Source organism: Platalea leucorodia, assembly GCF_965183815.1.
Source record: "Platalea leucorodia genome assembly, chromosome: 2".
NCBI lineage: Eukaryota > Metazoa > Chordata > Aves > Pelecaniformes > Threskiornithidae > Platalea > Platalea leucorodia.
Genome location: NC_138824.1, coordinates 15,342,805 through 15,370,733, shown reverse-complemented (window position 1 = coordinate 15,370,733; position 27,929 = coordinate 15,342,805). Strand labels below are relative to the sequence as shown.

The window sequence follows — 27,929 nt, the reverse complement described above, 5'->3', positions numbered from 1 at the left end:
GAGAAAGGAATTACCAAAAAAGACGAGCTATTCAGAAACAAATACAGAGAAATTTTTAATCATTCTGTAAGATAAGCAAAGTTTTCTACAAGCCCTAAAGAGTGTATTAAGACTATTTTTCCTAAAAGGTGCATGTAATGGAAGCTAAAGTTGTGTTGCTTGAAGAATGATCCTTTTATTTCTTCTTCCTTATAAAACTCATTTTCAAAAGTTATGTGTTTCCTATACTTAAAAAAATGTATGGGAGTGTACGAGCCTCTCCCAGCTCCAGAGAGAGCTATGTGAACTCTAAGCTTTTAGTTCATGCTTTAAAATATATCCTTTATTAGAAGTCTTTAAAGTCTGGAGGCAAAAATAAAACCATGACAAAATCCTGGCTTAGATTTCTATAACTTGATCTCATCCTATTTTTGTAAGTATGTCAAACTTTAAGTACCTCTGGGAAAATAAAAGCTTAGCATTCCTATTGTTAACACAAAAGCCGAATTTTGGTTATTGCATAAAAGACCAAAATGATCTGTCATCTCCTTAAGCAAAGTAATTTTAAAAATAAGGTCAGCATTGTGTAATTTATCTGGCTGACCTTATCCTTTTTTTTTTTTTTTTTTTTTAATAACTGCATACAGATTAAGTTTTACATGAAGCTCCAGGTCATTCACACCATGTCCTAATTAACTTTATAAAATCACTCTTTTCAGAGCATTTTTATCTTCATCACGCTTTTGAGTAAAGGTAAAAGACTCCTTCGTGCAACTCATGTATCATATTCTTCCTGTATTAAACATAAGAGATGCTACTTGGATTGATATATAATTGGGGTTTTTTGGTAAATTTACTTTAAAAGGGCCAATTGTAACATTTCTGCCCCCAAACACCGCTCAACTATCAAACGATCTACAGGCTTCAGTGGGACAGGAGAGAAGTGTTAGGGGAAAGAGGAAACCATGACACTTACGGGCAGACTTTCAGCACCAGTTATTTCTTCAGACTAAGTATTTACATTCTTGTTTGAGGGCCACAAAGTTACAGCATATGTACAAAAGAAACAGGGAAGACACATGGACAGATGAAGACAAATGAAGTCAGCAATGAGGAGTTATGCAATTAGTGAAGAGTAAGGGGGAAACATAAATCATTCAGTGTTGCAATCATGAAAACCAGCAAAATTAATTTGGGAGGTGATACTGATAGAGTGATAGTTAATTGTATTGTATACACTTGGCAAAGAACTCAACACTACGCACTGTCTTCTGCATAAACATTCACAAAAGCTTTTAGGCAGCTCCTTTGCAAGCGCAGGTAGGGCAGCATCAGTTGGAATAGACATTTGTAAATAAAGTCTGGCTTCTTGTCTGGTTTTGCAGTCCTTCACTGTGCCACTGCTTGGTACTCCTCCTTGCTCTCTATCTGCCCACAGCTCCAGTACTGCACCTGCCCAGCCGGGCTGCCTCAGCACCAGTAAGGCAGGTACGTGCCAGCAGGAGCCAGCAATCATGAAGGCCACGCAGAGCTGGATGGCCTCCCTCTACCAAGCTTTGCTTGCTTCTAGCAGAAGCTGTTATTCACGGCCATCCCGCCCTCAGGTCAACATGACTCATATCTTCTGCTGACCAACTGCTTTAGCAGTACTTCTGTGATTAAGTTTTGCAACTGCAAGCAGCACCAGCGACTCCAGGAAATCCACTGCAGTGAGCTACAACTCGTATACAGCCACAAAACGTGTCTTGAAGCAATTAGGGGCATAAAAACCAGTGAAACTCAAATTCTACAGCTCTTGCCACACAAACTAATAAACAAAGTTTCACTTAGATCTATGGTTTTCAATAAGGAACGAAGCGATACTATTTCAGAAGCCAAAGAACATTTAAAGCACTTAGTTCCCAAGATGGCTGAACAACAGCAATGTCGCTTTTGCAGTAAAACTAGCTGAATTCCACGTTTTGTATATTTTGATGGCAGCCAACATACCCTTCCCTGTGCAAATCTAGCCATGCAGGACCCCTTTCAATAACGCTTGCCTGTTTATGTCAAATCATACCTGCATTTTCTAGGTAGTCTTTAAAGTAGTACCTTAGTGTACTGCTCATCAGAAATACGAAAGACTTAAATAATAATTAGGTCAAGGAATACCTCCATAATTTCTACAGGACATCCAACTCCAAGTTGAAATTCTCGATGCTTTGCCAAAACTTTCTGTTTTATTTAACAGTGTTTAGAAGAAGCAGAGTTTGTTAGTCAGGGCAGAGGAAGATGTGTGCCTTGATCACTTAATCACTGTGGGTCACAACCCAGGGGCAATTCCACAGTGACGTTTTACTGATAGTTACAGATGGCCTTTGACTGCATATTCTTACCCCTCCCTGCAGCCGGAACTAGCACTTGTATGGCCATACACTAAGACAAGTCAGAAAACTGACCTAGCTGAAAAATAATTTTTCTGATAAATCAGGTGTCTCATCTGTCTTGCAGTGTAGCCACACCAACACTAGATTATGAAAAAAATGTTAGACACATCCTGTTCTGCTGCCTTATTGAGGCAATCTCTGGCAGACAGCTGAGTTTAATGTCTTAAACTGCTGCAGTTCAGTTCGCCAGAGCATGTCTACCAGACCTCTCGATCAGAAGTCATTTTATTAAGAAGCAAATATTTTGCTTAAAAAATACCACACAACTCCCCAACTGCAGTCCAGTGAATAACAACACTTTGTTACCTAATGAAATAAAATATTCCTGCTAACAATAACGTATCAACAGTTCAACGAAAACTGAGATAAAAACATACAAAATTGATTTCTGTCTACTTGGAACCTTCAAGTTACTTATGATATCGTACATGCTGCTCAGCTCCCTTATCTGCGTGACGGTTTTTCAGTAACATTTTGTTATTGACTTTGGAGAGTAAGAAAACAGCAACAATCTCTGTTCATTGTGCAAAAGAAACATCTAGCAGAAAACTTAAACCACGAGGGACAAAGCAAAACTTAGCACTCATAAAAAGAGCTATCAAATGAGTGAAACACAACAAAAGGAGGGATACAATATTTACTTCCAATAAAATGAGACGTTTCAGGTATTATTTGTGAGTATTGATTAAAAGAAGTTCAATCAGAAGCAAAATTTTAAAATTGGAAAAAATCTTCGTTGGAAAGACTCTTCACTGTGTCTTAGTTAGCCCTCCTCAGAACTTTTCACAAAATGGATCTCTTCTTAGAATAAGACATATCACAGACCATTTTCTCTACCACATATCAAGCAATAAGGCAAATTAAAACTGGGGGACACAATAAAGCTATGAATTTGCTGCAAGTGACTTGTTATTTTCTTCCTGCATCTTGTAAATATGATTTTCAAAAATGTTTCTGTGTACCAGTGGTCATATCTTCACTGGTCAAAAAAGCCATGTTCAAAGACCAAATGGCTGGCTTTCAGGACTTTATCTCTGTTAAAAAACAAAAAACCAAAAAAATCCAACAAAAAAACCAACCAAAACCCAACACCAACTACCTCCCCCTCCAACATGAACACCCTTGATGCAACCAAGACAAGTCATTTATCCTGTTAATCTAGGTCAGCTTCAGATAACACGTGGAGGGATGGGAAACAAGAGATTCAAGGGACAACACTGTTTGGGATTCACTAAGAAACTAAAATAACTATTGCCCACCATTTCCACCAAGATTTGAACACAAGCGTATCTTGTTTTTCAAAGACATATTACAGGGGAGAAAAAAAAAACCCCAAACCCTAAGTCCTCAGTAAAACTTCCAGCTTCACTAACATCATGGAAGTTCAAGAGTATGGAAGAATTCAAGACTGCACTGGTTTTTAATGATGCATTCCTCAGTTTCTAGAGAATGTCACAAATCTGACAGTAACACAGGTTTGTATTGGAGTACATGCAAATTGACTGAAAAAATCTTTTATTGAAAAATAGTAATAGTGTCCTAGGAAACTAATACTTTCCTGGAACACTGGAAGTCGTCTTGACTAAGCTGATGAAAGGTGTCAAACATCAGCTAAAAAGAACTTTAAAAAAAAAAGGAATCACAGGAAACTAAAATAATATTTCAAACCCAGTAACTATTCAGTACTCCAAGTGCTTATATTTTATGCAATAAGAGCAAATATGAAAAAACGTGAAACAAACCCAAGTGATTCAGCAAACAGTGACAGACTGGCCATACATCTTTGCAGATTCTTCATTGAGTAGGGGGGTTTCCAGAATGTCACTCAAAAGTTGATAATAAGTCCGGGGCAACAGAACAGAGAATGAGATGTACTTCATAAAATAAAAAGGACAAAAGAATGGAGACAATCAACAGAGAGCACATTCCAGGTATGCAGAACTACCAAGATAACAGAAAGGTAAGTTGGAAAGCACAGCTGAGCAGAGTAGCAAGGAAGCAGGGCTGTATCTGGTCCTCAGAGAGGGATCTCCATTCACTGCTAGAAACAAGCAGCAGATACAGAATGAGCAAGCATATACAGAGGAACTTATCATGTAAACAGCTGCATAGTATGCTGATCTTACCAGCAAACACCCTAATATTAGCAGCAGACAAAGAAGAAATCTTCCAGTCTTAGTTCAAGAGAGTAGTCTGCACATCCAAGAATAATGCCATCAGTACCTCAACATTATTTGTCTCTCTCTCTCTTTCCATTGTACACTGGGAGGCAAGAAATTTGTTACCTAACATCTAGCCAATTTTATGATTTATGCAATAGCTGACTGACATCTACTTTAGGTGAGACATTGCTGACAACCGGATGGTAACTGCAGGAAAACGGAAGGAGAGCTACTGGGGATAGAGAAAAAGTCAAGTCACTCAATCTCGTAAGAGAGGCAGGCATCTTTAAGGTGTTAGCAGATAATTGATGATGGTGAGCATAAGTAATTGGACAGATACTTGATGTTTTCAAATTCCCTGGATGTATCAATAGCTCTTGTTTAAACCCAGTAAATATGGAAGTTATAATTTTTCCTTCAAATACCTTTGACTTGGACATTTTTAGAATTATAATAAAATACATCCTCATTCAAACAAGAAGAGTCTTTTCCAGTACTTGCTACAAAAGATGAAGCTAAGCAATCATTTAATCTTTCCAGGAGGTATTTAAGTCCTAAGGCCTCCATACATAACACTTTGAGTGTTCGTGACGCTACAGGATAGTACAGTATCATGGCAGAGAGATAAAAACTGGCAAGGACACAATGTTCGCCCAGTACCAAAAAAACATGACCAAAGATATGGATACAACCATGGCACTGTATCCAGGTTATGTGGACAAAGATGTCAAGAAGGAAGAGAAGGTTGGGCTGGGTGCAGGATGCTGGACTAGATGACCTCCACGAGTCCCTCCCAACCTATTTGATTCTGTGATTAAGAAAAGCTCAGAGATCCAGTTAAAAGCAAAGGAACATTTCTCAGTTTTTTTAATCCATATAAAAGAGATACTTCATCAGAAGCAAGCTTCAAGAATGCTAGTATAATACAATTTCTTTACAAAAGGAAGACCTTGACAATCCCTCTCTAAAATAGACCTAGTCTTGCCAGAATTAAGAGCACTGAATATTTGAAGATTTTATTTTCAGTATTTCTTAAAAGAACATCTAAAATTTAGCAAGAAAAGCTATTATTCTTCCCCCAAGCACAGCTTTATCATCATGAAAGCAGGTAATTCCTCTAAACTTGATTAATTTTATTCACAAAGAAAGGATGTGTCAAAAAGAAAAAGTTGACCAAAGAAATGTTTGTTCTTTCTACAGATTTTTCCCAGATTCCCTAGGTTGACTATGAGCTGACAGGATGTACAGGTTGGGATTTCAGTAACAGCATCATTGGAGAAGACGGACAACATTTGCCTCTATAGTACAAGGCCTCAAGAAGCATTTAGAAAACAATTTCCAGAAGCAATTCTCTAAGCACCTTCTTCCACATGTGGCTGCTCGCTACATTTTTGAAGTGACACGTGAAAACACAGAAAATACATTTAGATGATACAACATGAATAATCTAGTATTTTAAAAGTTCTATAATACTGACATGATTGCATACTTTTCTATCCACCAGATCACTCCAACATAGCGTGACTCATTAGCAAGCGCAGACTAATAAAACTGATCCCAGGCAGGTGAGTATACAAGGGAGCCTGGTATGAAGCCAGTTTAAATGTAACTGGAATCCTGATTTTTGCATAATTCCTTTCATCAGTTCCCACCCCAAAGAAAGCAGAGTGACCACTACATATACATTTAATGGATTATCAATAAGGTCGCTTTGAGTTTTTGCAGCGCTTTAGTGTTTTAAGCCAGAATTTCCAGAAGTTCCAAAAATCTGATCTTATTGAGTTAAGTATGAAACTGATCCCAAAGTTCTCCAGTTGTTGCATATTTCTTAGTTGGCAACAGGAAGAAGTTACTGTGGAAGAGCGAACAATCGTATGACAGGGCTTCAGGCATACAAGAAAACATAGAATACACTTTTGGCATTCAGGAAGAAAAACATCCCTTCTGAATGACCTAATTGTGGCAGAAAATAAGGTGTTTCCAACTGGTGTGGAGGAGTGTGCTCCCTCTGTTTATTCCCTTGTATGCCAGCAATTCTTAAAGAACTTTTTTCTCCTCCTCCTTCATAATAGGATCTAATATTGATCGACGAGATCATTATGTGGTTAATGGTCTGTACATGAATCAAAAGATTACACCTCAATTAAAATGCTTCAGTTTTAGAGCTGCACTGATATTGTCAAACAAGGAAGTATTTTTTCCAGGGTGTCAGTACTATTTCTAAGGTCTGAGGTTTCCGTTTTGAAGATGATTATCTCAGGAGAACTAGTAACGTACAAATTTTGTGGTACTCTTCAGAATGCAATAGTACCCCAGTTCTCACTGCTTTCAAACACAGGATACTTTCTTTTATTGTGTTTTTCTTGCCTAATGCATATAGTGTTTTTCTTAGAAAAACAAAGTACAGTACAAGCCAATATAATTATTGTCCTAAGAACTGGTAGATTAAGAATACTGTTAGCAATAGCAAGCAAGAAGCTTTCTGAATATATCCATAAGTCCACCCTTTCAGAGATTCACTCTATATTCAACTTCTTAGAAGCCTAAAAGAAGCCTGCATTAAACTGTTTATTATGCTTCACATTTTGACCAATTTTCTTTTGGTCTGAGCTTTGGAGACTTTTCAGAATTGTTGTTTCCTATACAAAAATGTATCTGTGCGGGAGCCTGCTAAATGTCAAAATGGAATAATTACATATTATATCCCCATAGCAATTATTTTGTTAGTCTAATCTATTAAATAATTCTATTACACTGTACATGCTTAAAAATCATAAATATTTCAAGTGACTTTTTATTAACTGATTACAGATGTCCTTCTTTAAGACCATACCTGTTTAAACAAACTGATAAGAACATTCATATGAACAGTACTTAAAAGTCACAAACTACTACCTTAGATATAATGGGAGGTTTGCTTTAAATACACATCTTGATGACATCAGGACTGGAACGGCAGTATCCTCAAGAACGCTAAACAAGAAGGTTGTTTTCAATGCAGAAAAACGTGCAATGAATTCCTCATTTGCTTTTAAATATTGATATAAAGTTGTGGTAATGCAGCAACTCTTAAAAACGTTAGGGTTGTGACCAGAGAAGTGGTTCAAAAATGTGTATGACAGAGCTTGGGGTTTTGGTTTTTTTTTTGATTGCTTTTCTTTTTTAGAATGCCTGTATGTAGCAAAAAGTTCCTCTGCTAGCCTAATTTAACGCTTTCATTTTTCTAATTATGCTGAAACATCAGTTAAGAGCCTACCTGATGTTTTGGAGAATTTGCTGTGCTGGGATTGATATTCCGCAATGCCTAAGAGTAAAAATAAGATGGATAAAAATTACTTTAGCTGCATGGTTTGCCTATGCAGGCTGTCTTATAAACACCATCTTGTAGTATCAAGCCCCCAAGACAGGCCAGATGAGACAGGATAAGGGAGTTAAGAAACTATGAAAATCACGACATAGTGAAACAAAACTCACAGATTTACCAAGGATGCATATTTGACAGATAAGCTTAACGACCAGGGAGAACAACATGAAGGGAACTGGCTGTCACCTGGTCCAAAGTTAGTCAGGTTCTCAATGACAACTGAGGCAAGAAGACAATTAGAAGGCCTACCTAGAAGCATGCTAGCACAGGGTAAAATATTTGTTGGTGGATTAATAGCGAAGCAGGAACAGCAGAAGCCCAGGTGCTTAAGCGGAGAGAAAGTCCTGATGCCACCTTTGCAATGTATTCTTACCTAGAATACTAAAAAGTAACGGCTGTAAAGATGACCCATCTTACACCAAGAGATGCTGAAGATTCCTACAAAACAGGCCTTGACTACAAAGGGGATAACAGGAATCAGATTCCAGGACAGAATACTGCAGGCGATGAAGAAAGAGAAAAGCTGTCTTTGAGGACATTAAGATATTATCCTCCCCTGATACAAGGCCCATCACCCAAAGTGAAAAGGGAACAGGGTAAGATTTTAGAAGGTTTTCCTCGAAGAAACAATTAGTGCTTTCTCTGGTAGCGTCAAAAATACAACGAATATCCTAAGTATCTAGCACAGACGGTAGTAACTCTTGAAACATTCAGATGGAAAAATCAAAGCAGAAGGCTTAAAGGCAAAAGGAAGTCAAGCCTGAATTCAAAATCCAGAGATTCCAGTGTCCAGTCCTACACTTTAACATTTGCTACAGCTATATTCATAGAGTAGAAAAATAGTGAAAGGAATAGCTTGCAGCCTAATTATGAAGTTTGAAATTCTTCAGCATAAGAAAACCACAGGTTCAAAATGCAGCACGAGTGATTCAGTTTTTCCGTGCTCCACTCCACTGTTTAACAGATAAGATTTTAGCAACAAGGTGTCTTCTCAATGAATATTATTTAAACTTTAAAAGTACTTTGAAATCCTACAGACTGCAGCAGGTTCTAAAGTGAAAGACTCTCCTCCACTTAAAAGGGAGGACTAAAGCAGCTGTGGGAACCAACTTCTTGTCTTTTTGCATGACTCAGAACTCAATGAATATGAAACATATTCTCAAGAGGAATATCCAATCATATCAACAGTGCATGATGTCATCCTAATAGGAAAGAAGCCTGTTCTTGGAGAGTTTTGTTAGAGAGAGGAATGAGGGAGGAAAGCAAAATCCTTCAGTCTGATAAGTCAGATGCTTTCACTACCAAGCTGATATCAGTAACAGAATGAATTCAGACCTTTTTAGATCTAAAGCTTTTTGTACAGTCACCGGTCTTTAAGACTCACTGAAACAACAACTTAGCCAAAACGAAACATAACATACAAAAGAAATAGTGGAAGTAGGTGTCTAACCTGTGGCCTCACCTGCCGAAGCAGTTCTTGATGCTTCAGTCTCAGCCTTTCCTTCTCCATCTGTAGCTGCTGAAGTCTCATCTGTTGTTGCTGATTGGAGCTGCTCCCACCCATCACACCACCTTGGGGACTCTGAGGAGCCAGAGGGGGTGGCTGTTTCACTGGAGCACTCTGGCTGATTCGCTGATTCATGGCTAAGGAATCAAAACAATAAACATTTAAAAATGAAATTCAGACAAATACATGCAAGGAAAGCATTATCCTTAGAAGGCATATATTAAAAACTCTATAAAATTACAAAGCATGATACTACAAAACATGCAGCTACACTGATGTTCAGTGTGAAATGTATCCTGTGAAACCAATGCAACAGTCTCATGTTTAAGAGTACATATTTGTCCTAAAAGCTTCTGAAAACAGTTAAATGTGTAAGTTGGTGAAAATTTCAAAAGTGGTAGTAAAATGTTTCAAGTTTAATTAGAAGGATCTCTCTCTCTCTTCTTCCTAATAAACTATTCTCAATTTAGACACAAATAATACAAAATTACTTTTCTTATTCATGTATAATCTTAGAATCATTAAACTCGAGAACACATCGAATGACAAAACAGATCTTCTCACTCGCATCAAACTACATTTAGTTAAAGGCTACCATTCTTCCCAATACAGTGCAGGTCATGCAACAATCATTCACATCCTTGTTACATCAAGTTTTGAGCGTTACGGCTGCCATTTGGGGCATTTTGACATGAAAAATTAGAGCTGGTACAGAAATGACAGATGAATTATACAGCCAAAAATCCTTCATCAACATAGGAAACATTTTGCTAGTGCTTCATTTTCTTTTACCCACAGAAGTATGTGATGCATCTCTTCTAGGGTGTGGAGAAGAAAAAGTGACATCTGGTATGCCTAATGCACAATGAGAACCCATCTCCCTTTCCCCTATAAAAGCAAGACCTAAGACAATTCTATTTTATAACATAATGCATGGCTGGGATGCATCTACTTGACAGGCCTGATTTTACCCCTACACAAGACCAGTGTGGTTAAAGTCAGAGGCACTGGAGTTCCCATAGTGAAAGAGAGGGCTGGGAAACGCTGAATGTATTACAAGGGCACTGTTTTCAGGGGCTTTCAGTTTTGGAATTAGCTCTCCATCTTGTTGTCTGGAACAGCCTGAATCTGTTAACATTCACAATATACTGCAGAATGCATTTGCCGAAGCAATAAAGGGACAGTGGTAAGGATTTTTTTTTTTTCCCTGGGAATGAGGATTATGGTTTATGGGAACTAAGAAAAAAAAGGGAGTGAGCTTCTTTTAGGATGACAGGCTGATTTGGTGCAAAGAAAACCATCTGTTGTATTAGTCTGAATTAATGTTTTCATCATATATAGAGGATTCCTGGAACACTAACACTTCTAACTATACTAAGAAAGGAGAATTCTCATAAAGAATCTGTATCATCTTTTCTCTGAAAAGCCCTTCAGTCTCCACTGTCAGTTCAACTTAAGGTACAGTAGTGCTTCTCTTCTGTTCCAAGAAAGCCTAAATATATTTATCGCATAATAGCAGTAAAAATGGCTGTTGCTTCACAGCCTTGCTCCCTTTTCCCCTTGCCACAGCTCATCTTTCCATTGAGAGGTAACACATGAAGAAGAAATGCCATACGCTCACTGGAGTGCGAACAGAAAAGAAAAAAAAAAGTCAAAACCAGTTACAGACTCAACTCTCTAGTCTACCCCTTCAACTATTCCAAAGGTCCAGCACAGAGTCAATAGTCTAATGGACAGGTGGTTCACATTTTCACGAGTCAAGTCAAAATAAAATGAAGCGTCAAATAGTTTGAAGTAATTTGAAAAAATCTTTCATGTAGTTACTTGTGAGAAAGCTTCATACATATGATCACAAATAAGATAAAACTTCCTGTAAAGGTAAGCGAACAGGTGAAGTAGGAATTGAAACTGAATCCCAATACCAAGTAGAAACAATAGAGTGAATACGAAGGGCTGGAGGTTCAACTCCAACCTGCAAGTCCCGTCCTGACCCAGTGGGGAAAAAAAAATAGTAGAAAGATGCTGCTGCTGTGGTTTAAAGCTTAAAATCAAGCAGCTGATCTTATGAGACATCCAGCATCACTTCACCATCAAAACTGAACTTCAGGAAGGTGACCAGGATAAGCCAATCGACCAGCTTTGCGATGTGAGCTGTGGTCCCTATGCCAGCAACAGGAAGGGACAGGGCAGCTTGTTCCTCTGCTGAACAGACACAGAAGGTTCATATGCCCCGAGACACCAGAAACTGTTAAGTAAAAGTTTCAACAACACCAACAGCTATCCTGCGAGGATGAGAGCAGGGAACTGTAATTGCAAGCTCCAGGACCTCCACTGGGCGATCTCTGCTGGAAGACTGACAGCAATTAGACTGCCTACATTTACCAAATCAGGGCAAAGTTGAAGCTAGAGAGAGCAATGCAGAAGGGAGGCAGCCCACCTGGCAGCTCTAGACAAGTTGGACATGACACTGCTGGAGTGCGGAATATATCTCCTCCCTTCTCTCTTTTTACCCAGAATCCTGTTTAGTTTGGAACCACAACTATGCCTTTTGCTTTTTACACCTTACCCTCTTTCACCCTGAAAGCAGACAACGAAGGGGTTAGTAAGGGACAACAGAAAACAGCAGCCTTCTCCTGGTGTTAGCCAAGCAGAAGTCTGTACTACCCTTTAGAAGTTCCACGATTCAAACACTGTTATTAAACAAGATGGAAGGTCAATTACAGTGGAAAGTAAAGAGGGACGAAGGTTAGAAAATTACAATCACCTGAAAGAAGCACATCCAAGTTAAAAACAAACTACCTAGCTGGTAAAAATTAAGTACCTAAAGCTGAAGAATGTCAATTTTCTTTAGGTTAAAAAGACCGCCTTGATGGTCTAGTCTCCAATTATATAATCGTGGTTTCAGAGTCCTTGCTTCATGCAGTTCACAGCCAAGTTATCTTGCAGATAACCTCAGAAAAAATTAACAGTTCCTAACCTTACTTAAACACTTAAGTGCAATATCACTAACATCCTTTCAAAATGTTATGAATTTGTTTTTCCTGCATGCACCATACAAATATTAATTCCCTAGGTCTCTTTTCCGCTAATATGCAGCTTTGGAAATAATTTCCCTCTCATGCCAAGTTTTTCATGGTTTATATACCTGTATCTTTCTGACAGCTGCTTGTATTATTCCTGTTCTCTCTGATCACAGTTTGCTCATTCTTCCCATCTCCTGACTTTGCAATTAAAACTGTAAGAAACAAATCATGTTTGTCTGATAGTTTTCATTTTATTCCATCATCCTAGATCCCTGAAATGCCTTCTAGTATCCATTTTGAAAGTAATGTTTCTAACTAAAAGCGTATCTAAAACAGGAATATCACAAGGTATTGAAACTTCAGTGTATACTTAATATTCATAAATAAATATTGGGGGAAAATTTAATTATATGATTTGGTAACTCTTCAGAAACTGAACCTAAAAATCTAGTTTCTAAATTCTTATTCAGGTATCCATTAAAAGGATTTTTCTGAGCATTTTACCATTTCAAGAATGCAAAAAGACTTCAAATTGACAAGATTTTAAACTGTCCTCAGAACAGACCATGGAGATGTTTTTCATGTAAGGGAACTATTTTTAACTGTGAAATTAAACTAGAAGTTTGGATATTATAAAGAAAATATTGCTAACTGAATTTTACTGACTTAACAACATACCCAAATTAAGAACCAGTGGAAGAAAACCTGCAGTAATAACACTGAATGATTTTCAGCCATCTTGGCTGATTACACAAGCGTGCTATCTTCAAGGGAAACAGAAAGAAGAATGTAATTTTCTATAATTTCCAACACAGTATTTAATGAAAAGAGGGAAACATCATCTTTCAAGTGACAGGAAAAAACAGAAGGTTTTAAAGTTTTTTTGTTGTTGGTTTGGGTTTTTTTTATTTTTTTTTTTATTTTTTTTTTATTCTCAATTCTCCATTACTTACTGAGGACTGCAGAATTACTGCAGAAATCTGCGCTTTATAGAATATGCTTGTCAATGTGATCTCAGATAAGCACATTTTATTTTTTTCCACACCTCATGGGTTTGTGATGATCCTGACACGCACAGCTCTTTTTCAGTACTCTGAATTCAAAGGCAAAGAGCTCCACTTATCTATTAGAGTTCGGACTTATCAGTTTTCTGATGCATCATGTTCCTTACCTTCCATGGGTATGGAAAGCATTTAAATAAGGGGCTCTGCACCCACACAGCGGAGGCTGCAAGACCTCACAGGCAGAGAAGGAACAAACAAGTCTTTGTTTCTAGAAAAGGGGGATTTGAGGGAGGAGGAGGAGGGGCAGACAAGTTAAAAAACACGGGCAACTTAAGACAATAAAAAAGATCTTGCCGTCCTATAATATGGCTTAACTTTACAATCTGCAGAATACAGTCAATTGTAATAGCTGCAATATGCTTTTAAGAACAGAGAATTAGTGGTCTTCAAATGTTACACATTAAATGTTCTACTGTCCAAACTCAACAGCAAAATGCCTGTTCTGTACTGTAGCAGATAAGACTTGACAATTACTGAAAAAAGTTTAGACTGCTGTCTAACGGGGGGGGGGGGGGGACCCAAAACCAAAACAAAAAACAAACACCCCCCCCACACACACACACACAAACCAAGAGAGAGAAACAATTACCAGTCATTGGTGCTGGAGAGAAAAGGCCAGCAGATTGTTAACAACGCAAACATAAAAGGCTAATTCTCTCCCAAGATCCTATGCCGATTTAAATCGCCAGTCGCAGGGCCCTGGCAGTTTGCAGTAACAGCACCTCTCCCTGTGCAGAATCACATGCAAAGATTGCTGTAGAGTGCCCTTAATCATTAACAGACACAGCTGAATGTTTGATGGTTTTTTCTTTTGTATTTATCATTTCACCCTTCAAAACTAAAACTAATTTTAATCGGCAAATTTAAAGACATTATTTATTTGAACAAACAACAACACAAAAAGCTCAGGATCCGAGCATACTATAACATACTGTTCTTTTTATTAAGAATCAACGTTTTCATTGAGGGAACTGAAAAAGAGTACTTGTCCCCTTCAGCTTCATTTGGGAACTAGACAGTTTTTGTGCATCATTTTTGGCTATGGCCAGGTTTTTGAACAGTGCTAGTTTGCAGCACTGCAACAAAGGCAAAAATCCTCTTTGATTAAATTGAAAAGAACTGTGAAGAAAAAAAAATTACCAGCAGGATTTGAAAGAATGAGTCTCGGAAGTAATAAAAACTTGTTCCAAGTGGCTTTTTTAGAGAGACTTGGTACAACAATTTGTTGTTTAATCAGGATACAAGTCATGTTTCTGGACTGCATTCTTTATAATGCATTGCTATATTACTTTAAGGAAATCCCAGTTGCAGTTTCATAATGCTGCTGTTATAAAACAACCTAAAAATTAGCACGATAAAATATTCCATTGTTTTCAGTCTCTGATTAATCTGAGAATCCTGGAGCTTACAGTAAGGGGGAAACCTTAAACAGACTGTTTTCCGGGCTCATTTTGCTGTCTTAAGTGTACAAACAAATCTCAGTGTCTTAGTCAGGTAAAAAGAAATATTCACACACTCCTGAGCTGGACTCTTAATTAAAACAAGGTATGTCCAACAAAAATACTATCTATTACAGAAGCATGTCCAAACTCTACAGACCAATTACTCTGCGTTTATCAATGCATGTAACACTTGTATTCAAATGAAATTAATATTTTTCATTTTGTTGTTCGATCACCTGGGCACCTGCTGATTAAAACAATATAAATTAATTTAAACAGTTCTTTGTTTTCTTTGATAAAGCTGCCATTGTTTTTAAAAGTCTTTCTGTATCCTAAAATGCAGAGGTGCGACAGCTGGATTGATTGACCACCACTAAGACTCTATAGCATCCACAGACAAGACGCTTAACACACTGGAAACTAAACTAGAGTAAAATGCTGCTGCAGTAGTTCACGGATTTAACTTTTTCCCCATAGAAGTCAATAGCAATATTTATAAAGGACTTTCACTCAATGTATGCCAGTTTCAGAAGAACCGAAATATTCTGGCCAGCCAGAAAAGCAAATATAAATGAGATTCAGCAGTAATGTAAATAGCTGTAAGAAACTTCTGGTCAGTGCATGCATATAAAAAAAAAAATTCCATTCTTTTAAAAAAAATCAATTTTAAATTTGGAAGTCTAAGCAATTTTTAAAATATTTGACTTTATTTTTAAATCTTCATACAGAATGGAAGTGACAGTGTAAACATTAGTACTACAGGAAAACTATGTAGGACACACTGCATAGGACAGATTATGAAAAGAAACCTCAACTAATGTCATCTAAGTTTAAAGTGTATGTATGAAACGTTGAAGCCTCCAGAAAGTGCGGGACTGTGAGCTCATCAAGGCCCCATATCTATCCACCAAATATCTGGCAAGATATATTTAATCAAAGCTAGTCAGCATTTTAGACCAAAGTTTAATCAGCAAAGAGTCTACATAAGGGTACTGGATGCAAACAGTTTCACTGCTTAATCACCACATAATACTTCCTGGGTTAATTAGGCCAAAACACAAGCTGCTGTATAATTTCTTATAAAATAATACAAAAACTTTTTTTTTCTTACTGCAGGTTTCCATCAATTTATTTGAGGGGAGCAAACCCTGTGTATATGCATGTCCATATCTGCATCTTTTTTTTAATCTGGCATAAGCCCATTAGAAATGATTAAACAGGAATGACAAGACCCAGTAAAAACTTCTGTAATTAAAAAAATTAAAAATCAACAGTATACTGTCAAGAAACAGAATAAAATTGTTTTCTGTATATAAGAAACTGAAATCGTGTTTCAACATGATTGAGTTCAAGAAGGAAAAAAACCTGATGCTTCTTTGAATTTTAGATTATATACGATTAGATATAGAGTACGTAATTAGCGTGTGTTTATATATATATATTTAGATTACAGATAAGGAACGATGTGTTCAAAACCATGCACCTTCAATTTTTAATGCAGTATGTTCATTAACAGATTCATGCAAACTGCGGTGTTAGAAGGATATGGTGGAAAAAATGGCCCTATTAGAAGTGCAGTTTTCTTTCACTGTCACAGCTGTTCTAGCACAACACTGGAAGTACACATTACTTTTACTGGCATAAAGACACCATGACCAACAAATCTCCTTTCTCAAACAGGATTAAGTTATTCTGAAAACAAAACTAAACCAAACCCAAAGCAGGTATAAACTTACATAAACCTACTGCCCTGAAAAATCCTTAATAAAAGTGGAGTTTCCCCCCCTCTTTTTATTAGTATACAAATATTCTACATAAAGTAAATAACTGCATCCTTACACAATACTTGTGGACAGATTTAATGATTTCTTCAGTGAACTCTGTTCAGTAAAGAGGTCTAAATGCATCCTGCTTTTGAACAAAACAAGATTTCACTTTCTGATATGATGATGAACAACGAATAAGCATTTATTGTCACTACCATAAGGGCAGCATCCCCTATTACCAGGGGATGCTTACCAGTGAAGTTTCACCTGCCTCTGCAGCTTCACAATGAGCTCACTTTGACATAAGTCACTGGTTCACTGAAAACTGATGCTGCTCCATCTGTACACATTCTCTGACACACATACCAAAATACAGAAGTCTTTTCCCCTTCCTAAGTGCTCTCCTGAAATTGTTCTTCTGCAAAAACAGAGACAGGGAAGTGAAAAATCTAATACCAACAGACCTTTCAGATGAGTCAAATCCACTTTGTTTTAGACACCATGTAAAGAGGATATGCCATTGAATTTGCAGATCAAAACCAACTGTGGCTCATGCTCTGCTTTTGTGCAAAAATGGAAGGCAGATAGGGAACTTAGAAAATCTGAAATGCTACTGTGACCAGACATAAGGTCTGGGCTTTTTTTTTGACCAGACATAGGCCAAAAAAGGTCTTCCAGTCTAGGGTTCTAGTTCTGTCTTGTCCACAAATTTGCCTCTGACAAGGCTCCTACAAGCTCATTTGAAGAAACACATACTAAACAAAGTGCTAGACAGGTAAGGGATAAGAAAGCAACACTATAGAATATTTCCTTTTAATTTCCAATACTTAAAAATTAGCAGATGCTCCAAATCTTAAACTTTTAAATGCATTTCAAGTTTGTTGTGTGGTTGGTTGTTTGGTTGTTTTTTGGTTTTTTTTTTTTTTTTTTTTTTTTTTTTTAATGGAAATGATAAATACATGTTTCAATGAAATCTACAGGTGCATTTTACTTCAGCATTTCTGAACAAGCCCTTTTCATTGTTTCAAAGGTATATAATGTTCTTAGATTACAAAAAAAGGAAGCAGAAAATCCTGATGTGCATTCTCTATACTCCTACTGTTATCATCGCTTTTATTCCTTTTCCTACTTGTGTAGTTCAAGCAGCTACTGTACACAGAGCCCCTATGGCACTTTCCGTAATGATATTAAAGACTGTCTTGCCTTCCTCCTCATCCAAAATTCATGCAGAACTTCAAACAACATTAACATAATCTCTAAATGGGAGTGATAAAAATAAAGTCGTGGAAATGATTTCAATCTGAGGTCACATCTTTTGCTTCATACCCCATAGAGCAGCTCCAGCATTTGAAAGAACAGAAGGAAAAAGACTGGGCCTGTGTAACACCGGTATGATCACTAGTAACAAACCTATAAAACTGAGGTCTGGAATAAAATAACAAGAAAACTGAAACAGTATCTCGTTTTACTCCAATTCCTGCAGACTTGCCTGACTACTCTAAAGCAGTACTACTGTTTAAACACAAGACTTAGAGTAACCCAATAAAGACACAGAAATCAACTGCCAGTTTCTGGTATTTTCCCACTTCAAGTTCACCATCCCATCTTCAAATTTAACAAATTAATTATCCTCAAAAGGCAAATTATTTTAAGTTGCATTTCAAAAAGAAGTCCTATCATCTGCAAACTTAAATAACAGTTAAAATCCCTTTAATGGTATTTGATACAAAAGCCTATTCTTGGAAACTTGTAGCCATGAAGTTGAACAATTCCAAACTTCAACTGGTTCTAGGAAATTTAGTTTTATAGAAAAAGCAGATGTTGTTCTACTTCACCAACTCCAGCCACTCAGAATGCATAGCTGACCTGCTTCCTACCCAGACGTTCTTTGACTATCAAGAAAACACATTAACTTATCTGGAAGGCTTAAGAAAAACAGTAGGATCTGTAAAGAATGACCAATGGACAGTAACAGAAGCTAATAAAAGACAAAACAGTCCAAAACACAAGCTCAACCTGACAGTCCAATTCTCTTAAAGAAATAACCTTCTAAAAAAAAAAAAAAAAAAAGTAATGTGAAGCCCCTTAGTCCGGGGCCTGCAAAGGCACTGAGAAGGTAGGACAGCATGTTTGTACCAGATGCTGCACTAGACAAAGAATCCTGCTGACACAGGCCTAAGGACCCCCCCTCCCATCCCCATTCCTTTGATCCCATGTCATCCTTTACGATTGCCTGTGCTTGGCATGAGAAGACCCTCCTTTCATACTTAGTTCTTTCCCAGATTTTAAAGTTTGTGAATTCTCCTAACGTAAAACTGTTCTAAAGTCAAAGATGCAGACTTGGAGGATCGACATCTGAGCCACAACAAGATTTCACTGCCGTTTAAGTCGTGTAGCTGAAGACCTCAAGCCCACTTCAAAGATGTTACATTTGAGTCTTGGAATACAGTTCTTATCTTCAACTTGGAGCACTCAGGTTTTAGACCCAGCCTACTCCACAGCCAGGTATTCTGACAAGGACTCTTATCTGATGCATTATTCTTAAAAGCCTGCTCCAAGAAAGAATCCATATTAACTGCATCCTTTTATTTTCTGTTTAAAAGCATGATTGCAATACCCAAATTCCCCTCCACAAGTAAGTCAGTAGGCGTGTCCACCCAAAACAATTTCTTCAAACTGATCCTCCTTCCTCTCTCTTTTCTAGCCACATTAATGGAAAATTCCCAGCACTACAAAAAAACAAACAAACAAAAAAAGCACACCTACTAGAGAAAAAGATGAATGTGAAGCTTCCATCTGATAAGGAACATACAGAGCCATAAGGGCTGTCTCCCTGGAAGCTGGGAATTCAGAAGCAGTAAGGGCAAAGACTCTTCAAACCTTCTGTTTCTGAATACTGGAACAGAAGAGTATGTTTGCACATACCATTCAACAGGCTTTATTGTTTTCAATGGTTCTACAGATTGGTGAAAGTGGCAAGTATCAAGGAAGAAATTAATTTCTCCTTCATTTTCAATCAACATTAGTATCACTATAATAATCAAAAGCTTCAACATTACAGAGATGAATTCACCTAGGATTGCTTCTGAAAGTGTCAGTAGTCAAGAAATAGTGAAAACTAAGCCCTTATATTAAAACACAGCAGTAGAAAAGAGTATGGTGATCCTCAGAGGGAAAAACCCAACAGGATTTTCAACCTATATTAGGCACAGAAAGGTAAACTTCTGAGTCATTCACATGCTATTTAGGGTCACAGCACATATTTGTTGAGGATCTCCACATGATAAATAAATGCAAGGCTCAGTAAGTTAGCTCTGTCAAACAGATTTTTTTTTTCTTCTTTACTGGAGTGACTTAAGGAGGTCACAAGTAAGAAAGCAACAGGAATAAGAGTTTGTATTTTCTTGGCTCAAATGATAAAAACATAAACCACAATACAATGTGTACAACTTAAGATTTCAAGGAAAACTCCTTCAAGCTCAACAGCAGCTAGCAGCTTGTCTCTATTTGCCGTCACTCTAGATCAGAAGAGCCCACATGCTTTTTTTTTTTTTCTTTCCTGCCCCTTTCAGTTACACTTGAGCTCTTTGACTGAAAAGGTCTGGAACAGATTAAAAGTCCGACCACAAAATAAAGAGCCTTGGCATGTACTCAAGCCTGTCTGGGATACACATACGCAGTGGGCCCAAAAAGGGAAGCTATGCAGCAAGAAACCCTTATGCAGTCTTTTGGACATTTCTAACTTCTTTCAGTTTAACTGCACAGCCTTAACATTTGATGGAGTTTCAGTATGCACAAGACAAGGAGTTTTTGCCCTTACAGTTAGACCATGCTATTTACAGGAGTACAAAATAGTTCCGAGAAACAAGATTCATCTCACTCACAACCTCTGTCAATTAAAGCCTTTTCCACACACCTTTTTAATTCCAGCTCATCATTGGAAACTATAAAGTAATACAAAGAAAAGAAAAATACGTACCCTGCAAGATCACTTAAGTAAATATAATTGACCTGCCTCTTTTAACTGCAAAAGGCAATACTGATTTTCAAAATGACTGCTTCCTTTTCAGCCTTATTCACATATTAAGTAATTGTGAAGTTGCAAATTACCCACACACTCCTCTTGCAACATGCAAACAGGTCTGCAACTCTGGTTGCTGTTAAAGCCAGCGTGGACATTTGCCAAAGCTGACAAGCTTCAATATATGCCCCACCTCTGGGCTCAAATTGCACAGTGGTTCAACCTGTCTACAAACTGGTGAGCAGTTTATAAACAAAGTGTGACAACCTGGCATTCTCCGTAAGAGCAAACGGATGCTTGAAGTAAGCACTCAAGCCTACAAAACAAAAATGCTGACATTTCTAACAGCCATTTCAGAAAAACAGAACAGAACAGAGCAGGGACTGTTAAGTTTTGCAGCTCTGTGTTTATATGGCATTCATGGAGTTAATGCCTCTCCCAAAAGGGGCCCACAGTTGTTGTTAGGTCAACCCCTGTAAAGCTTCAAAGGCTTTGTATCCCCTCAGCCTGACCTACTCAGTGATCTGCACACTGTTTTCATTTAGTTGCACTGAGTCCAAAACTAAAGCCTGAAAACCACAATGATCTCTTCTTTTTTTTACCCCTACTGTTTTTTCCGTGGCTCTGGAAAAATAACTGAAATCCAAAGGAGTTGAAAATAGTATGTTATTGGGAAAACAAATCAAGGGTAAATTAATACAGCTAATAAAGCTTACACACACAGGTCACGGCTTTATACAAAAACTAAAGTTGTAATACCACCTTAAATACATCAGAACAATCACTTGGACAATCTAAGAAACTAGTTTAGAGTCTCTTAATATTATATGCTATTGCTATTCATAGTCATCAGTGCCAATATTTTATTTAAATGTTTGCAGCTCTGCTTTCCATACAGATCAAAAACATTACAAAAAAAATGAGGTATCAGTTCTATTTTCTTAAATTCTTACATGTACACTTGTGATCCCTAATTTACTATTTCTATTTCCAATATTACATAGTCTTTACCCCGCAAAAAGATTACGAAAGTAGAAACAACGAAACTAATCATTTCTCTCCATATTGTTTAAAACAGGAAGTTCTGTCATGATCATCACTGTGACAAGCTGGAATTATAAGCTGGTATATGTTTCAAGTGTATTTAAACAGCATAAACTTTTATTTGACAACGCCCTCTTTAGGACAGAGTAAAGGAAAGTAAATACTTATTTGGGAATTGAAAGATTCTTCTGTGGTAAAGTTTTGCAATTTTAAAGGGAAGAGTGAGCTTGGCTGAAACTGTCTCTAGGTAAGTAATTTCTGAATGCCACTGATTTTGGGAACTGTATGGATCATATGGCAAAATTCCAACCTGTAGCATTAGAGACTCTGGTGACATACACTCATGCAGAATATATGCTAATCTTTTTTATCCTTGTTTTAAAAAATGATTTAGATAAGGTCTCTATAATTCAAATGAAAATATATTTTAATCGTACTATAAAAAGTTTTCAAAATATGCCTGCAAAATTAAAGCTGAGTGAACTGAAGCGAATCAAAAATTCTGAAGTGAGATGAACTTTTACCAAAGCGTGGGTCAAGCCTTGGGTCTAGCCAAGATGTGGTCTTGTTCTTATGGTTTATGTAGTAAATTTCTCCATCCTGGGTCATAGCTTGTTCCCATCCATCGGGGAGTGGGCCTGCAATATAGAAGGAAGGAGTTGATGGCGGGCTCTTGTTTGCTCCAGCTGAAATGGATCTAAAAAAAATTCCAACATTTTACATATATAACAGTACATGAAACAGAATAGTTTCAAGCTCATGTCTAACATTCCTGGGATAAGGGCAAGGAAGTGGCGGGTGGGAATCAAAGAACAGAAAGCACTTCTATCATTTTGATTTAGGATTTGGAGTTTAATTTTATAACTTGTTTGCATCCTTTCATATGCTTTTGACACTTCCTTTTGCTATAGCACTATAGTACAAAACCAGCAATAAGTCAAGCCTGCCAGAATGAAACCAGCATGAGCACCAGCAAAAAGAATAAGCATAGAGATATTCTACCTTTCACAGGAAAGTTCATCTAGTGATTAAGGCCCAGCAGCAGCAACAAGGTAATGCTGACGAGATCCTGAACTATTCCACTATCTTTCACAAACAATTAAAAAAGTGACAAAACTTGTTTTCCCTTTACCTCATACCATAACCTTCTGTGAAAGCATTAAAGGCTTAAGCAAGCAAAAACACAAACCCGAAGAACAGGAGGCAAACAAGCAATGAAAAAGTAAAGGTAAGAAAACACCAGGAGCAGACACAGAGACACAGTGCTACGAACAGCAGTGCTACACCTCTACGAGCAGGAAGGCACAGGCATGGAAACCTACATTTAGGAAATGGTACAAGGGAGATCTGAACAGAGTCTTGAGGTTCATTTCCCTTATGTTCCAAATAGCAGCTTTTGAGAAAAGCACCTTTCATCGCTATACAGCTCATAAACCACCCATTCCCATCTCTATATGATCATGTACATTCATCTGCATTTTGCTTAGAGTGAAAACTATTCTTAAAGTTACATTCACCTCATCTTATCCAGCAGGTGCTTTACAAATATATGTTTTTGAATTCTTACACTCATATAGATACAGACTTTTAAAAATACCTACATTAGATACAGGAAGATCTTGACTGTATTCCTTTAGATTTAAGTACAATCCTAAGATGATATAGCAGAAGATCCACTACAAATGTTAAGAATGTAAAAGAAATTAGAATAAGACCTGCTGCTGGAAGCCATCATATTTCAACTTCTCCTTCCACTGTTCCTCAGTGTAATATAGTAATACCTTAGCAAAAGTCATCTGGCTGTTAGACTTGGACTAACAGACCATTCTGTATAATGTAAGATACATTAAGTATGCACAAACATCATGATTTCACACGAGGTTCAGATATACACACAAAAACGTGTGTAGCTGATAAATGCCAGAAGTACCTACTATATCCATGTTCAAAGTACATTAGCTCTTTGCCTGTCATTTTGTCCTAAAGTCATGCTCCTGTTGGAAGAATTCGTTGTCCAAAGTGGGGCGGGGTGGATGATAGATTTGTTTGCTTAATCTCAAAAGATGTTCTTGGAGAAATGTCAAGAAGAGTAAAATAATCATTCGATTGCATTCCAGTAATATCCCAAGGCATAACCAGGACAAGAATTTATTACTGTGGTCTCTGAAGATCCCCTGCAAACTACATTTCTAATTTAAACTCTTTCATTTTGGCTCAGAAAACTATGCCTTTCTCTAATGACCTCACTACTCCACCATTACAGCTACAGGTTTTCGAGTGAGGAAAAACAATGATCTAACCATCAGACATTTCCTTCCCATCCTTAACGCTCACAAGCTTCACATGCTGCATACAAGTAACGCGAGTACCTCAGCTTTTATCAGAGGCTAGTGAACACAACAGGCAAGAAAGAGTGACAATACTGCAAAACATTCATAAATCCAAACGTATTCACAGTATAACAGGACTTCGATGCAGAATTGAAAGCTCAAGTGCAAAGAACTCTGTTACCATACCCAAAGACCAGCGAGCTAATCAGTGAGATGCTATTTTATAAAACTGGGGCACAGGAGCACAGTGACATGCCTCACATCATCCAAGCGTAGAAGCCAATGAAGAACCAAAAATGTTCCTTGACTGCTAAGCCAACACCCTAGCCTTGTGGGCAGACCTTCTCGCTACCATTCCCCTCAGAGTCCTTCTAAGCCACACATCCCTCGGAGATGAAACTCAGCAAGAAATTATCTTTTGAACTGCAAAGCCAAAAGAAACAGCTGGCTCTAGGAAAAACAAAACTAGCCTTGGGGTGTCAGTCCTGCTGAACATTGAGTAAAGTGTATACTGGTCCAGCATGTTCCTTTGTAGTAAATAAGAACAAAATGCCTTTGAAGCAGGATGCCAGGAGCTCATCAGTCCACCTACCTGGTGGAAGAATACTGCTTATTGGATGCAGGGATCTGAGTACTAGCTTACTAGAGACAAACCTGGGCAAGGTTCTCTTTCTAAATAAAATGCACAACTGTGGACAGGACAGGGAAGGTCTGTCTGCTCACCTGGCTGTCACAGTAGCAAGTCTTCCTTGCTAAGTGCCATCAACGGCTGCAGAAACAGAACTTTTCTCTCTAGAAACTTTTGGCATTAATCATGATGTTGCTTTCTTCCTTGGCCAGTAAACTGCTCTCGTGTTTCTGCTGTCATCCCTACATGTTGAAATGGTAGTTCAAAAATTGATTAGTAGTTCTTTCTGTAATTCCTATTTGGTTTTGTGAGCAGTTATGAAACCAGAAGACTGTCAAGTCTGATTTTGTAACTGGCTCTTTGACAAACTCTGTATTAGAGGCAAGTAACAGGAAAAATGGAAAACCATGGTAAAGGATAGCAGACACATTTACTCACAGCATCTAGGAAAATTCCTGTGCAATTACATGTCCCTTTTCCCCCAAAGGGCTCAACAGGAACAGAATTCCCAGCATTAGCTTATGTTTTTAAGTGGCAAGTTACCTAAGCTCTATATTGCTGCTCTTCAGACCTTCTCACTAAAATTTCCAAGGTTACTGTAGCCTGTGTTGTACAAAGCCAGCCATGCTGGGTCTAACCAAAAGTCCATTTAGCTCAGGCACCTAGCCTAGGGTGATGGACAGGTCTTATTGCTGAAAGCAGCCTGTTTAGTCACTGTCAGACTCTTATAAACTTCTAAATAAAGCACTGAATACACATATAGACCCAAAAAGTATAGTGGCTATGAATAGTCACCTGGCCTCCAACTACCTCAGGTGATTTCTTGAGCCAGATTCTGTCTTAGTAGGTGCCAAAGCATATCTCTCTTTCAAGTACTTTTCTAGTCTCCCCTTGAACGTTTGTAAACATTTAGCACTAACAATATCCCTGTGGCATGGTCTCCTACTAGTTCTGTTTGGTGCCTCCTAGGTCAATTGAATACAACCACAACCATAAGCTTACAATTCTATGAAATTATTTGCACAGGGAGAGACGACCCTTCGAGGGAACTCACCATTTACTGTGGTACTTTTAAAGAAAGGGTTATCCAAAAATTAGATTCCAATTTCCAAATGTAAGCCATCCTTACAGAACTACTGATAAGGCATACCTCTGTAACTAAATATTTATATAATGCCATAACTTAACATAAGTACATGTAATTTTAAAAGTCTGTGTGCATGTCTGGTGCATGTCTCCATTTTTTGTGAGTTTTTACATTCTCAGTATACCACTTTTGCCATGAAATGCAGAGTTTTGAATGCAAAGCAGAGCTCACTGCTGGCAGACAGAAAGCAACAGGAAGAGTAACAAAAGCAAAAATGTAGTATACATTCAAGCTATGGTGGGATACAAAGTAAACCTTGCAAGCCCCTACAGTTTCTGATATATAATTGTAAAATAAGTGTGAATAAAGCTGTATTTTATCACAAGGTTAATGCATACTAGAGGTCATCTGTATCTAGATATTAAAAGAATATGCATGGACAACCTAGGAACGGGAACACCCCTGTTCAACAGCAGGAATCACCTTCGCCTAATACAAACACTGATCTCTAAGAACCTTGCTAATTTTTCTCTGTGAAAGCTGAAATTTTTTCCCTTCAATCACTGTCACTGTGATTCCAAAACTTTTTAAAATTATATCAAAATCTACACAATTTACCTAAAGTCCACCTTTATTCTGTCAAATCAGTAAAACTTAACCAAAAAACACTATTAGAAAAGGGGCATTTTTTTCAGATGATGAAAAAAATTAATATTACTGTCATGCAGATACGTAGAAACTCGAGTTTCGGAACAGATCCTACGTGGTGTTGACTGTACACAAAGCAGAATTTGTAGGGTGACTGGTTACATAGAAATCTGCAACTGAAGCGAGCAAGAATCTAAGAGAAGAGCTAGAACTTGTTTTAGTTATTGGCATGTTCTTCCTTACCCTCCCACCCCCCAAGGGGGAAAAAACACCTCAAGAGTTATGAACTAGAGTACCCGTTTTCCTACCAACCTTTAACAGGGCACTACAGCCTTCCCCTAAGAGGCAACAGAATTACACTAGGTCTACAAACTTTCACCGGGAAGCTCAATTCAAAACTGCAATGTAAGAGGGAAGACAAGAGAGGACAAAGACAGGTAATCTGCTCCAAAGCTGATTATCTAATGTCTATGCGCAAGCAGAAGAGGCTAAAGTAAGCAGTGCTATCAAGCATGATTCAGGAAGTAAAAGTATCTGAAGAATGGAAGTGTATAAATACAATTACTACCCCATCTCTGTTATATCACCTGTAATTGTATAAGAAACAGGCATTGTTTACTTTCAAATTTATAAATTTACCTCAGTAAGAAATGTATAGGACAGGTTCCTCAGAAGAGCAATGTACCATTATTCCCTTTTTTTTTTTTTTTTTTTTTTTTAAATCAAGACAGAAGAACAATTTTTCCTGTAATATCTTTAGGGAAAAATATGGTTAGAAACACACACACACAAATCACAACAATCAAGATTAATTTTTATATACACGTTGCATATGTAGAAGTAATAGGCTTGTTCTCTTTCCATTACTGATGTGAAGATGCGATCCTGTTTCACAGAAGATTAACCAACAAATGCCATCTAGAAGAGCACTGTGTTTCTCTGCGTATGTATGGCCCAAAACATTTTAGCTGATTACATGTAGCAAGCTAAGTTCAGCAAAACTGAGACAAAAAATTATCAAAGAACCAAAATAAGCCGGCGGGCGGGAGGAATCCTCACTTTTCACGTACTGATGCCCACCTGCAAAGGATGTATGCTTACTAACACTCATTAAATAGTTCATTCACAAAATCATGCCAGGAACAGATGAAGTTGGTTCAGATGCCTATCAGTTTCCTTAAAGAAACATAATTTGCAGCAAGATACCTGGATTCTCATCCAGTCTTATCTGCCTCAAGAGGTGGGATTTCTTAAGAAAAACAACCTAAAAATCTCAGCCTCATGCTAAACTACACCTTCCCTATGCCAGTTTTGATTTTAAACACACTTTTGACTTGCCTTCACCCTACCACACCTTCTAGTTTTGCTTTCTTCCCATTTGCCCTGAACTCCACTTATCCCGTTTATCCAGAAAAGGCAACAGGTTTATCTTCAATAT

At 37.6% G+C, this 27,929-nt stretch overlaps 1 protein-coding gene across 4 annotated transcripts in view; it reads right to left on the bottom strand.

The window, feature by feature from the left end:
- The window catches only part of YAP1 (Yes1 associated transcriptional regulator), an 89,459-nt gene that overhangs the window by 13,310 nt on the left and 48,220 nt on the right, over positions 1–27,929 (bottom strand). The window contains exons 4-5 of one of the 4 annotated variants that reach the window (XM_082332972.1): positions 22,323–22,436; positions 9,382–9,575 (exon numbers count right to left, since the gene is read on the bottom strand). In XM_082332972.1, coding sequence (XP_082189098.1) covers positions 9,382–9,575; positions 22,323–22,436 — 308 coding nt within the window. The remainder of the gene's footprint in view (positions 1–9,381; positions 9,576–22,322; positions 22,437–27,929) is intronic. The other 3 variants (XM_082332973.1, XM_082332974.1, XM_082332975.1) reach the window with 3 other exon arrangements.